The sequence below is a fragment of the Crassostrea angulata genome, chromosome 7, assembly GCF_025612915.1.
Source record: "Crassostrea angulata isolate pt1a10 chromosome 7, ASM2561291v2, whole genome shotgun sequence".
NCBI classification, from domain to species: domain Eukaryota; kingdom Metazoa; phylum Mollusca; class Bivalvia; order Ostreida; family Ostreidae; genus Magallana; species Magallana angulata.
The window spans coordinates 6029603-6042480 of NC_069117.1; the positions used below are offsets into that span (position 1 = coordinate 6029603).

At 37.2% G+C, this 12878-nt stretch overlaps 1 protein-coding gene across 5 annotated transcripts in view; it reads left to right on the forward strand.

Moving 5' to 3' along the window:
• The window catches only part of LOC128191973 (titin-like), a 259892-nt gene that overhangs the window by 140807 nt on the left and 106207 nt on the right, over positions 1 to 12878 (forward strand). For all 5 annotated transcript variants that reach the window (XM_052864366.1, XM_052864367.1, XM_052864369.1 and 2 more), the window contains 26 exons: positions 764 to 855; positions 1149 to 1389; positions 1525 to 1842; positions 1938 to 2057; positions 2192 to 2371; positions 2726 to 2758; positions 3068 to 3165; positions 3428 to 3671; positions 4195 to 4230; positions 4454 to 4486; positions 5391 to 5505; positions 5851 to 6035; positions 6128 to 6242; positions 6337 to 6509; positions 6645 to 6759; positions 6913 to 7142; positions 7263 to 7548; positions 7671 to 7836; positions 7957 to 8416; positions 8523 to 8789; positions 8932 to 9198; positions 9402 to 9668; positions 11177 to 11443; positions 11628 to 11897; positions 12032 to 12301; positions 12525 to 12791. In XM_052864366.1, the coding sequence (XP_052720326.1) occupies positions 764 to 855; positions 1149 to 1389; positions 1525 to 1842; positions 1938 to 2057; positions 2192 to 2371; positions 2726 to 2758; positions 3068 to 3165; positions 3428 to 3671; positions 4195 to 4230; positions 4454 to 4486; positions 5391 to 5505; positions 5851 to 6035; positions 6128 to 6242; positions 6337 to 6509; positions 6645 to 6759; positions 6913 to 7142; positions 7263 to 7548; positions 7671 to 7836; positions 7957 to 8416; positions 8523 to 8789; positions 8932 to 9198; positions 9402 to 9668; positions 11177 to 11443; positions 11628 to 11897; positions 12032 to 12301; positions 12525 to 12791 (5115 nt within the window). The remainder of the gene's footprint in view (positions 1 to 763; positions 856 to 1148; positions 1390 to 1524; positions 1843 to 1937; positions 2058 to 2191; positions 2372 to 2725; positions 2759 to 3067; positions 3166 to 3427; positions 3672 to 4194; positions 4231 to 4453; positions 4487 to 5390; positions 5506 to 5850; positions 6036 to 6127; positions 6243 to 6336; positions 6510 to 6644; positions 6760 to 6912; positions 7143 to 7262; positions 7549 to 7670; positions 7837 to 7956; positions 8417 to 8522; positions 8790 to 8931; positions 9199 to 9401; positions 9669 to 11176; positions 11444 to 11627; positions 11898 to 12031; positions 12302 to 12524; positions 12792 to 12878) is intronic.

The window sequence follows — 12878 nt, forward strand, 5'->3', positions numbered from 1 at the left end:
GGTATATTTTGGCCCTGGTAGCTAGTCAGAATTACTGATTTATTTTTTTCTACCTCAGGCAAGGTGCAAAACATAATTTTTATGCAATGAAATTTTTTTGTAATATTTTTTACAAACTCCCTAGACACTGAAGCTGCTGGTGTTTGATGGACTCTGTAGATCTACGAATTTCATGTTTCATTGCTTGCCAGCATGGAATCTGATCAGCAGAAATTAGTCGGAACATGTGATAGAGATCTCCCGTGTGCTTCTTCCTAATCTCCACTTCTCACCTCATCAAGTTCATTAGGAAGAGTTTAGATATCTATCAACTAAAGTAATTAAAATCATCCCCCTCCACAATAAGCAGGGAGGTTCAGTGAAAGCTTGCTAACCACAGGACTAATGCCTTAAACCCTCAGAGCCAAGGGCTGTACCTGATTCTGCATAGCAACTGAAACTGTTTTCAAAAATTATATTGTGTTTAATTTAAACATGTATGTAAGAGTTACTCAAATACAGATTCATAGATTACAAGTTGAGTCCTGAATACCAATGATAAGATTACCTGTAGAATGTGCAAGAGATTATTGCACTTCACAGGTGAAATACATAAGTATTTGTACTCGGAGGGTCTAAGATGAGCCCTTGGTTTTATTTAAACTGACACTGATAATTTTCTCCTGACATTTAAACCGCCTCCTGCAAAGAGCACATCAACAAGGTGAATAAATTTAGGAAATATGAGTTAAAATTTAATTGAGATATATTTTAAATTCTTTAGGATCAGAAAAAGTTGTCAAAACAGAAGACAGTGCTGTCATCACACCAGAAGGGCAGGCTCCCGAATTTGTTCTCCGCATCAAGACCGAGAAGGTAGGGGAGAATTCAGTTGTTGAAAAACTCATGTAAATATATTGTATTAACTATTTTGAGTGTTTGATATATTTGGCTTAAACTGATATTTCAACAAAAATGTAATATATGAATTTGCTTTAGCTGACATTTTTATACAGATGTAATCAAGACATTTTACCATGTACTTGAATTAGCAAATCCCAGTTCAGCCAAAAATGCTAAGAAGAATACATAGCCAAATGTTATAGAGTTTGTTTTTATTTTTGCAAAGAGTGGAATTATTATATATTTGCTATTTTTACTCCTTTGAGGTTGAGGAAGGAGATCTAGCAGACTTCACCTGTGAGGTGGTGGGAACCCCCAAACCTCATCTGAACTGGATCTACAATGGCCGCCAGCTGGTGGATGATGGGAAATATGTCATCTTTGAAGAGGAAGGTGTCAACCATCTACAGATCTATGACATCACCCCAGAGGATGCCGGGGAATACCTGGTACAGGCAGAGAATGACCATGGCAAGGTCAGCTGTACAGCTGATCTCCAGGTGGAAGGTGAGAAAACTAAAACACACAACAACATATTCATAAGATCTTGTGCAAATTTTAGAAAATTGTTGAATTAAATAGAATTAATCATTGATATTATATTCATTCAGTCACTAAATTTTTTCTGCTTTCTTCTTATAGCTCTGCCTGTCCATGAAGAGGTTACAGAGCTGGAGGCTCCTAAGTTTGTAGTGGATATTCAGACCTTGGAAGCCAGTATCCATGACAAAGCTAAATTCAACTGTAAAGCCACTGGAAAACCCACCCCAGAAATCCTCTGGTACAAAAACGACAAGGAGATTTCCAAAACCGACAACAGATTTACCATTCAGTTTGAGGACAAGGGCGAATCGTCGCTACTTATTGTGGATGTCCTACCAGAGCATGATGGGACGTACATGGCCGAGGCTAAGAACCCAGCAGGCACTGCCAGATGTAAAGCTGAACTCTTTGTAGAAGGTGGGTCTTGCATTCACACCAAATGTTTTAAAGAGAAAAATTTCATTTAATTTCTTAAGTCATGAAAAAATATAACATTTATGATTGGATTTCAGAACCCAAAGAAGACAAACCATCCGTTCCAGAATTTATCAAAGTTCCAGAGAAGGTTGTTGCCAGGGAAAAAGACCTTGCACAGTTCATTGTGAAGGCCTTTGGCACTCCTAAGCCATCGGGTCAGTGAACTTAAAGTGTTCTGTAAAAAAAATAGTGATTTCAATGTTTTTTGATTGATGTTACCAATATAATAATATTTTTTGATATGATTATACAATATGATTAAATTTAATATTGTTTTAATTTTCAACAGTTGAATGGAAGAAGGACAATGTTGTCCTAGACGACCTTGAACTTTACCACTTTGAGAAGTACGAGGACACCTACTGTTTTGAGATCAAGTCTGTGGAGACAGAAGATGCCGGGGTATATACGTGTGTTGCCAGAAACTTGGAAGGGGAGGCAACCTGTGACATTCCACTGGTTGTCAATGGTGAGTATATTATTGTGTAGTCCTCTAGTTAATGCGTGGAGTTTTTGTCAGAAATAACATTATCATCAAATAATCATATATACATTTATTATTTTTGCTGTGTTGCCTAACATCAAAATATAGATCCATTATTTTTCTACTTTTTCATTCATTTTATCCTTAAGATACTATATTCTGTGGTTTCCTGTCTGGCTATAAGTTTCGATTTTATTCTCTTCTTAGAGTTATGGTTATGAGTTTCATTTCTGGTCTTATTTTGAATAAAACATTTGCAAAGTACAATTTTTTCATTTAATATTATATAATGTAGTCTCATTTCCCATTGTGCATAGTTTTTTACATGACATTTTGCAGATTTAATTCATAACTACAGTTATTATCCTGACAGTAAGTTTTGCCCATAACATACTATTGCCAGAAAAATTCTAACAGACCAAGCAGCTTCATTAACCCATTATCTCATATAAATGGTTAACTTAGCTTGGGGCTTGGGCTTGGGACTCAATATCACTAATTTCTGGGCATCCTGAGTACAGATACTGTGTATTGACTGTGTATACTGACTGTATTATACTTGTATACACTGATGGTGTACAGGTCATGTTTTGACTGTATATTTATTATATGGTGCATATTGTATACACAACAACAGTGGACGGACCATGTGCTAACTGTGTACTAATTGTATGTTGACAGAGATCAGAAGAGACCAGCGACTCTCTGAGTCCCCCCTGGTCCTCAGACACCAAGACTCCTCCCAGGCTCCAGAATTCACCGAGGTCTTTGAGGCCTGTGTAAGTAATTTATCTAGTCAATCCCACTGAAAACCCATCAAATTTTTAAAAATTTCATGTTTAGTGTTTCTTCTCTTGACTATTATAATACATTGTCATCAGAGATTTCTGTATAGAATTTTCCAATGAACAGAACAATGATTTTATTTCCAGTGCGAGTTTATTCACTTAATAGAATATGAGAATATTACCAATTAAAATGATCTCAATTTTGAAAAGTTATTCAATTGGGTCTTGTAATGATTGATTTTCACCCTGACAGACTGTCATGGAGGACAAACCCCTATCCCTCATGGCTAAAGTGACTGGTACCCCCCGCCCTGAGGTCACATGGTACCGTAACAACAAGGAGTTGGTGGTCACACCCAACGTCAAGCTCTCGTATGAGGATGACACTTGCTCTCTGATCATCAAGAAGATGACCATGGATCTAGAAGGGCAGTACAAATGTGTGGCCCAAAACCCTGCTGGTACCACTGACATCACTGCCAAGGTCGTTGTAGAAGGTAAGGTCATGCTGATCATCTACTAATTCATGTTGACCACTTTATTTTCTGATATAAGCATTATTATCAATTCATATTAAATCACATCACCTACCGGTATTCACTTTGCAAAAAAGCATGATACTCGGAATGTAATGAAATGTATGTTTTGCATAAAGCAAATGTTTGCATTATGAAAATTTTTCAATTTATAACAATTAAATGCAAAAGTGTTATCTCGTGTGCTTATCTAACATTAGTATGTATTTAACTAGATAAATTTGTAATGTTTTATGCAAATATTCGAATATTGAGTCTTTGACTGCATTTTGAAAGATAAAAAAAAGGACAAGAAAAGTTTGAAACCTTATTTGTTTTAGTATTTGATCTGTTTCCTCTTGTCTTGATCTAATGACTTGTTCTGACTTTCATTTCTTCCGTTCTTATGTAGAAATGCATCATTCTTTATCATAGAAAAGCATAGGGAGAAAACTTCCCCCTGTGTAACACCAGTGTTGTTACTTTTTTGTCCTCCCTATTTCAGATGAATACACCTGGTTTTGTTATTTCACCTCTGATAGTAAGTGAAACACACAAGTTGTCTGGAGAAACAAAAATCTGATAAATCTAAATAAACAGAGACCAAAATGAAATATAAATGTGTCAGTTTTATATGGGCTAACTACATGTAATACATATTTCTAAATAATAGATACTTTTTTAACAAAACAGTTAAGAACAATTATTTTGACATCACATAGTATTGAATTAATATAACTTATCAACAAACTTTCTGGTTACAGAGAAACCATTTTGGTATTTTTCCCCGGTTCACCGTAAGTTATAGGCTTATTGATTATAGTACATAAAAAACAAAACTTTGAAAATCACAGAAAAGAGATAAGAAAACTGGCAGAAATTTTGTCATTGTCACTTTCTGTTTTGCTTTGGCACAGAGTGGCTTACTGCCTTCAATATGTGTACTGTGATATCTACCTCTGTACAGCATTAAAACCTCTGCTTGATTCGTTATCAGATATCCATGTATCTTTTGAATCGCAGTGTATCGTTCTTGAATACCAAACTATAGACTACTAAAATGTCTCTGAGAGCTAAAACAATCCATACTTCTCCAGAGTAAACCTGTGTACTAGTGATGTATTCAGATACAATTTGTACTGGCTGATTATGTGCATGCTTTGTTACTTGGAGGTTGTTATATCATACATAGACATGTACAATGTATACCATATCTGTACTGGGTATCTTTTGCATGCATTGATCTCTTCTAAGGGCAGCAACTCTTGCAGTGTGACGATTGTAAGGCATTGTTTTTTTTCATATTGATAATGCACATGTACAATGTATGTTTCTTTGTTGTGATCTGCATGAGTGATTTTAGAACAGGTGATAATAACTGGTCATAGAGGGCTGGTAACGGCATGTTATGCAGAATTAGATATTCCTTTAGAAGGAACAAAATCATAAATGTGCATATTTTGAATTGTAGCACCTTTTTTCTTAAAAGTTTTTTTTAATCTATAGTATAGATGATTTGTTCTTCCCCCTTTTATAATAAATTTCTTTTCATTATCAAATCATTTATCATTTCAGTTCATTTGTTTGTCATTATTTCATCATCTCATCACTTTTCTAATGTACGGTATAAGTTATCAATTTTCTTGTCTTGTAAATATTAATAATTTTTATGATGATTGATGCAATGACCGGGTTTTACAGGACGGGCTGAGTCTCCCATTTTCTCACGCAAACTCAACAACAGAGAATGCAAGGAGGGCAGGCCAGTCAAATTTGAGTGTGCCGCTAAAGGCATTCCCCAGCCTGAAGTCACATGGTACGTCAATAACGTTCACATTCCTTTAAGCAGTGTGACTACCTTTTCAGTGATTGTGAAATACAGAGAAGTGATAATTATATTTTGCATATATGGGTTACACAGAAAGAACAGGAGTGTTTGTACACAAGCCACAGGGGGTGGGGGTATTTTGGTATTTTGAAATGTACACATATAGTAAGCAGCTGGTGTTTTTTAGTAGATTGACAAACGAAATTCATAAAGGGGATTACTCTGATTTTATTTTCATTTTCAATATGGACATTTTGATTGCTTTTCAAACTGAATGCATGAGCTTTTGTAATTTTTCCCAGTAATTTCACTTCTTTCTGATTTTTACTCAAGGTACTTGAATGGTCAACCGGTTGAGGCAGGCCTCCGCTTCCACACTGATATCAGGAAGAGTTACGCTGATGTTGTCTACAGCCTTAGCATTGACAACACTGAGGTCGAGGACACTGGAGAGGTCAAGGCCATCGCTCAAAACAAAGCCGGAGATGCCGTCACAATTGCCAAACTCATTGTAGAAGGTAGCATTGCAAACAGATTTTAAGCTATGCCGCTAGTGGTGTTTTTAGAGTTTTAAAACAGTTATTGATATTGTGAATTTTTGTATTGACAGAAAAGAGAGAGTCACCTAAATTCATCAGGAAGCTGGAGAATGTGGATGTTGTGGAGAAAGATTCAGCCACATTGGAGGTGGAGATCTCTGGAAAACCCAAGCCACAGGTCACTTGGTGAGTTAATAAAACTGATGGTTCTATTGACAGCTATTGTTTAGAATGTAGTTAGCTTTATGTGTATAATGATCTTTTTTTTTTTGTATTTTAGGACAAAAGGTGACAAGGAACTTAAAGAAAGTGAACAAATTAAGTTTGAGGTGGAGGACAAAACCTACAGAATGATTTTGACCTCTGTGAACCCATCAGATGCTGCCCTCTATACTGTCAAAGCCCATAACACAGCAGGATCCGTCTCCTGCAGTGGACGAGTCAAAATTCAGCGTATGTATAGTGCCAGACATTGTTATATTTATGTCATTGAGTGGAGATGTAGCGATAGTAGTTGTTATGAACCAGTCTCTGTTGTAAGTCCTTTGGATGACACAGTAGATAACAAGTGACTGATCTCTTTGACAGCTGCCAGGCGCCCCTCCATCCAGCCCAGGAAAATGTCCAACACCCTGGTCCCTGAGGATGGACAGGTCACATTTGAGTGCAAGGTTGAGGGTCTGCCCCTCCCACAGGTCAAATGGTAGGGAACTTGTCAGTAATGTTAGATATTACAATCAATTTCAAACCAAAATCAGTTGATTTTCAAAATTGCTGAACGGCAGAATACTGAGTGCGAGTTGTTGAATAGGAAGTGATGCATAATTAACTTCACATATCTGTAATACACTTCCAGGTTTATAAACGACAAAGAGATTGAGGAGGGAGAAGACATTCACATCAACTTCAATCGTCGGGACAGTACCTACTCACTGGTCATTGACAAGGCCTCCCCTGAACTCCAGGGTACCCTGAAGGCTGTAGCTGTCAGTAATGCCGGGGAGGATCTGGTAACAGCAGAACTAGAGGTCAGGGGTCAAGCACCTATCTTCACTGAAGTGCCAATCAAATGCACCATCTTAGAAGGTATGTCTTGCTTATACAACTATACATTGCGTTATTGTTGTACATGTGTTACATGTAGGTTTCTTTTTAATTCACAATCCAAGGTTTTAAAAAATTAACTGTTTTCTGTAAACTTTACAGGAAATACTGCCATATTCCGCTGTCAAGTTAAGGGTGAGCCCACACCAGAAATCCAGTGGTCCAAAGGAAAATGGAACAAGCTGAAAGATGGTGGTCGTTACAAGATCTTCCAAGACGAGACCACGGGAGAACATGTTTTAGAGATTGCAGACATCAAGAGAAAGGATGCTGGAACCTACCTAGTGAAAGCTACCAATGAACATGGCAGCTCTGATGCACCCGCTACTCTGATTGTGACAGACAAACCTGAAGAGGCTGAGGACTGGATGGCAAAACTCAAACATAGGTAAAGTCTGAAAATAAGTACTTAATGGGTAACAGAAGAAAAAAATCTAACTGCTTGGTGAAAATGAAATCAGGTTTTGGCAAGAAACTTCAAGCTAAGTTGTCTTATGAATTATTTTGCAGAGAAATTGAGAAGAAAGAAATTCCTGAAGAAGAACTCCTTCTGCCAAGTCTGAAACATGTGGAACAAGAAGGAAAACCAGAGGAGAAGAAGAAGTACAAACCTGATACCAAGACGATTGAGGAACCTTCCGAATATGAATTAGTATTCAAGAGGAGGCAATCTCAGGTAACAGATTTAGCAAAAGACAGTATAAGATTTATTCTCAAAATTCAAAATGAAAGTAGATACACCTTAAATGAATAAAGTATCTAAAAGCATTGTGAGTTTACTGTATTTGCATTGAAGATGCTGGAGAAAGTTTCAGAGGAAATGCAAGAACTGGCTAAAAGAGAAAAACCAGAGAAGGAGGAAGTTTCAGCAAAGAAAAAGGAGAAGCCAGAGGCCAAGGGAGAGGATGAGGTAGACAAGGGCTCCTACCAGAGGGCTACTCGTGAGGCCGTCCTCGAGGAGTCAGAAGAAACAATGCTGACTATCCCCAAGGCTCAGTGGAAGGTCCTCAGGCCACTCAAGGACACCACCGTCACAGAGATGGAGGAAGCCGTGTTTGAGTGTGAATTCAATGTCCCCAAGGTCAGGGTCACATGGAAGATAAACGGTGTAGAAATTGAACAATCTCCAAAACACATCATTAAATCAGAGGGCACAGTTCACAAACTGATTATCACAAAGTGTAGGATGCCTGATCAGGGAACCATCTCCTGTTCATATGCTAAGCTAGAAACCACTGCCAAATTAACAGTCACTGGTAAGTGTCTTTTTGATTATGATTATAATTATAATCAACAACTGTTTGTAAGCCTGTTTATTAAAACATGTAGAAGGTCATTCCTAATTCTTTGACATTGTTTTAGAACTAGTCAAAGAATTTACGATGAAATTAGAAGACACAGTAGCAGAGAAAGACAGTGATGTGACCTTCACCTGCAAGGTCAGCGATGAGGATATGGATGTGACCTGGTTGATAGACAGCCAGAGTCTGCCTGAATCTGACAAATACTCGGTGGTCTCAGAGGATGTGACTCACACCCTCACCATTCGAGATGTCCAGCCCAAGGACTCGTGTGATGTCACTGCTCAGTTTGGAGACCAATCAACAATTGCCAAACTGTCTGTTGCTGGTGAGTTTACTCTGTATTAAAGAGACTGGGAATGTTCTTGCTTTCCTTGTGAATAAAAACTATAAAAAAAACATGTCTTTATTTTACAGTGATACATTCATTCTTTATTTATTCAATGACACCTATAAATCTTCTTTTTCAGATGTGAAAGCAGACTTTGTTCTACCTCTCAAAGACCAGAAAGCCAAAGAGAAGACATCAGTGGAGTTTGATTGTACACTCACGATATCCACTGATGATGTCCACTGGTTCCTCAATGAGCTGGAACTCCACCCCACTGACACTGTGGAGATCCTTAAAGAAGGAACCAAACATAAACTAGTCCTGAAGGATGTCAGTCCACAACAGTCTGGTCAGATCAGTGTTAGGGTTGGAGACAAGACATCCACAGCCAACCTCATTGTAGAAGGTGGGTGTATCAACAATGCAGCATATCATTCTTGCAGTTACACTTATGTACTGTCACAAATCTACTAGAATTAGGCATAGTAAAATAGCATCAAAATAGCTATTGACATGATGATGCCTACTTGTATATGAACGTGCCGCAAGATAAATATATTAAGAGCAATTTTTCTGTGTTTTTTACATTGGCTTTTCTTTTAATTTCAGAAGTACCTGTGGAATTCACAGCCACACTGTCAGAACAGCATGTTGAAGAAAAAGCAGAATGTCACTTCACTTGTGAACTGAATAAAGAAAATGTCCCAGTCACATGGTACAAAGGTACCAGTAAAATTGTACCCAGCGACAAATATGAGATACAGGACATAGGAACCAGTCATACACTGGTCATCAAAGACGTTAGTAAAGACGATGTCGCAGAATACACCGTCAAAATTGACGATATACAGAACACTGCCTCCCTCTATGTTGACGGTAAGTCCTCCAGCATGTTGTATCATTGACTATGTTCACGCCTTATAAAATTATGATGCATTACAAATCTATATGCTGTACTATATTTACTTGAATGTATATACTTATAATTACAGTACATATTTTATTAATCAGACAATTAAATGTTAAACAAAATATTGAATATAAAAGTTATATAAAGTTGTATAATGTAATGCCTGCAATTCCATGCATGTGTAGGTTATTTCGTGATGAGAAATGCTGCATTTTGATTTGTCAAAGCCATTAAATGAAACTAAATTAATGAATTTCAAATTATTTTTCTGCTCCACAGCCTGCTCAGGTGGTCTGATAGAGGAATTTGTTATTCAGATCTAAAAAAAAAAAAAAATAACGCTGCTAAATACTTCACATTTGCTTTGGTAGAGACTGAAATTGTAAAATCACTGTTGAGATTTTAGCATGCGTTAAGTTCTGATGGCCATGGAATGCTGTGTACTGTTTTAATATTGTTATGTAGCACTAATCAGAGCATGTGTGTTGAATTACGTCATTGCTTTAATTACAGACACACCAGTAGAAATTCTAACACCTTTAAAATTAATCAGGTCACCTATGGTCACTGAGAGAGTGACCTTGTCATGCCTGTTATCCAAACAAATCACTCGGTGTGTATGGTCCAAGGATGGAGAACCAATCAGAAACTGTGATAAATTTCGAATGACCTTTGTAGGTCATTCTCATAATCTTTTGATCAATGACTTTGACAATGAAGATGAAGGACTATATTCCTTGTCTATGGATGATCTCAATACCTCATATTATGTTGTTAAGAGTGGTCTGTAACTTCGATGCATTGACTATGCAGACCAGATGTGATAACCTGTGAAATTTGAAACTTGCCAGCCATTATGAAAGAAAGATTTTTTAATTGAATTCACTGACAAAAATATATGAATGACAGTCTTTTTATTACTCAGTAATGTATATGTGTAGATTAATTAACATTGTATGCAAGTATGACTTGTTTATGCATGTATTGTAACTTTTGTTTGTTCTTCATTATTTGTGCTAATGTGATCCACACATGCTTCTGTGAAAAGATCTGGAGAATTCACTTCATCTTTGAAATGAGAACTAACTATATTTATTCAAGAAAAATTCATATACACTGATGTAGGAATTTACTTATTAACATAAAAGTTATATAAAACATAATCATCAAACTGAATGAGCATGTGCCATGCCTCAATGGTAGTTCAACATGTACCCTGAAATATGTCCTCAAGATTGAATCCAAGGGTGAGTTAAAAATCTGTTTTCAGTGATAAAATCATAAAAGTAATGATTTTTGGTAACGAATGAAAATTTAAAGCATGATAATCATTGTTTGACTTGGCATTTTGAATTAGAGTTTGAAAATTAGTGAGGGAAAATTGTGGCGCTTTGCATGTTTATGTTTGCCAGCTATGTCATGCCAATAGAAACAACTTTCTTCTTGTGAAGTCTGAAGATTAATTTTCCTACAGAAAAACCACTAGAATTTATCACACCACTACAAGAGGCCACCTGTAATGAAGGAGATACTGTGACCTTCACTTGTGAGGTCAGCCAAGACAAGGTCAAGCCCACCTGGACAAAAGATGGCAAAGAACTGGTTCCATCAGAGGATGTCATCATTGAGTCTGTAGGAAAGGTCCACAAATTAACCTTGAAAAATGCCACATTGGACGACCGTGCAGAGTACACCATCTCTGTCAAAGACAAAGAGAGCACAGCTCCACTCTTTGTAGAAGGTGATTATTATGTTTTCTTGTATTAGTGAGTTTGATTTGGAAAATATACTAACTTCACAATTAATTTTGAATTGACAGGAATATTTAACACCCAATGCCAGTCTTGTTCACTAAGACTTTGCCTATATATATCTTATAACAATGTTCATAATATTTTCCTTATGATTATCCGCTTTGTTTACAGAGTCACCACTTGTATGGGTGGTTCCTCTCAGAGACCGCTATGATGCCGCAGAGGGTGACATTGTGTCTATGATCTGCGAGGTCAACAAGCCTGGAGTACCCGCCATGTGGCTGAAAGACGGAGAACAGATCACAGTGGCTGATGGCTATGAAATCATCATGGATGGCTGTCGCCACATCTTGCGTATCCCTTCCTGCGAGCTTGAGGATGATGCTGAATATACAGTGATGGTGGGAGACCTGGAATCCATCACTAATCTCTATGTGGAAGGTAGGAAATTATTCAGTCTTTTTGTCTTCTAAAGCATTGATCCAAATAATTTTGACATAATTTTCAGCTAGAACAATTGTAAAAACCAATTTTGGGAAAAAATATTTAAATTATGATTTTTTTTCTCTTCACAGAAGTGGTGCTTGAGTTCACTCACAAGCTGAGTGATGGCACCTTTACTGAGGGTGAGATGTTTGAGTTAAGCTGTGAGTTGAGTAGGCCAGATGTTCCTGTGACCTGGCTGAAGAACCGAAAACCTCTGACCCCAAGTGACAGAATCCGAATCCTGTGTGAGCGATACAGACATGTGCTCCAGATCATGGAGGCCATTCCAGAGGATGAGGGCGAATACACTCTTCTGTTACCCAACAACACAGAGACCTCTGCTGTCATCAAGGTCAAAGGTCAGACACAACTTTTCTTATATTGAATGTTGTCTTATGCAAAATTTCCCTCTTTAAGTGTTTTTGGGTTTTTTTATACGAAAATTTTATAAAAACTGAGTATCTTGTTAGTTTGGTTAACCTAATATTTCATTTCATTTTCAAAGGATAAAATTTAAATTTCACTGTTGTAGATATTGACAGAAATAAAAAATGTATTTAATCTGCTTTTGTTGAATTGCAGAGAAACCAGCCAAATTCACCCAGCCTCTTGAAGAGACAAAAGCCAAAGAGGGAGACAATGTCACCTTGACCTGTAAACTTGACAAACAAAATGTATTCTGTACCTGGCTGAAGAATGGTAAAGAACTACAGCCTGGTGATGGTGTTCAGATTTCTTCTGATGGGTATACCCAGCAGCTTATTTTGACTGATGTCACCATCCAGGATGCAGCTAAATACACCTGTGTGTGTGGAGATGTGTCCACTGAGGCCACACTCCTAGTGGAAGGTATGTACAGTCTCATGTTGTCAGGTATTAACCCCTTGTTGTACAGGTGTTGTTGTAAACCTATGGTAATTTAACCTATTTCACTAC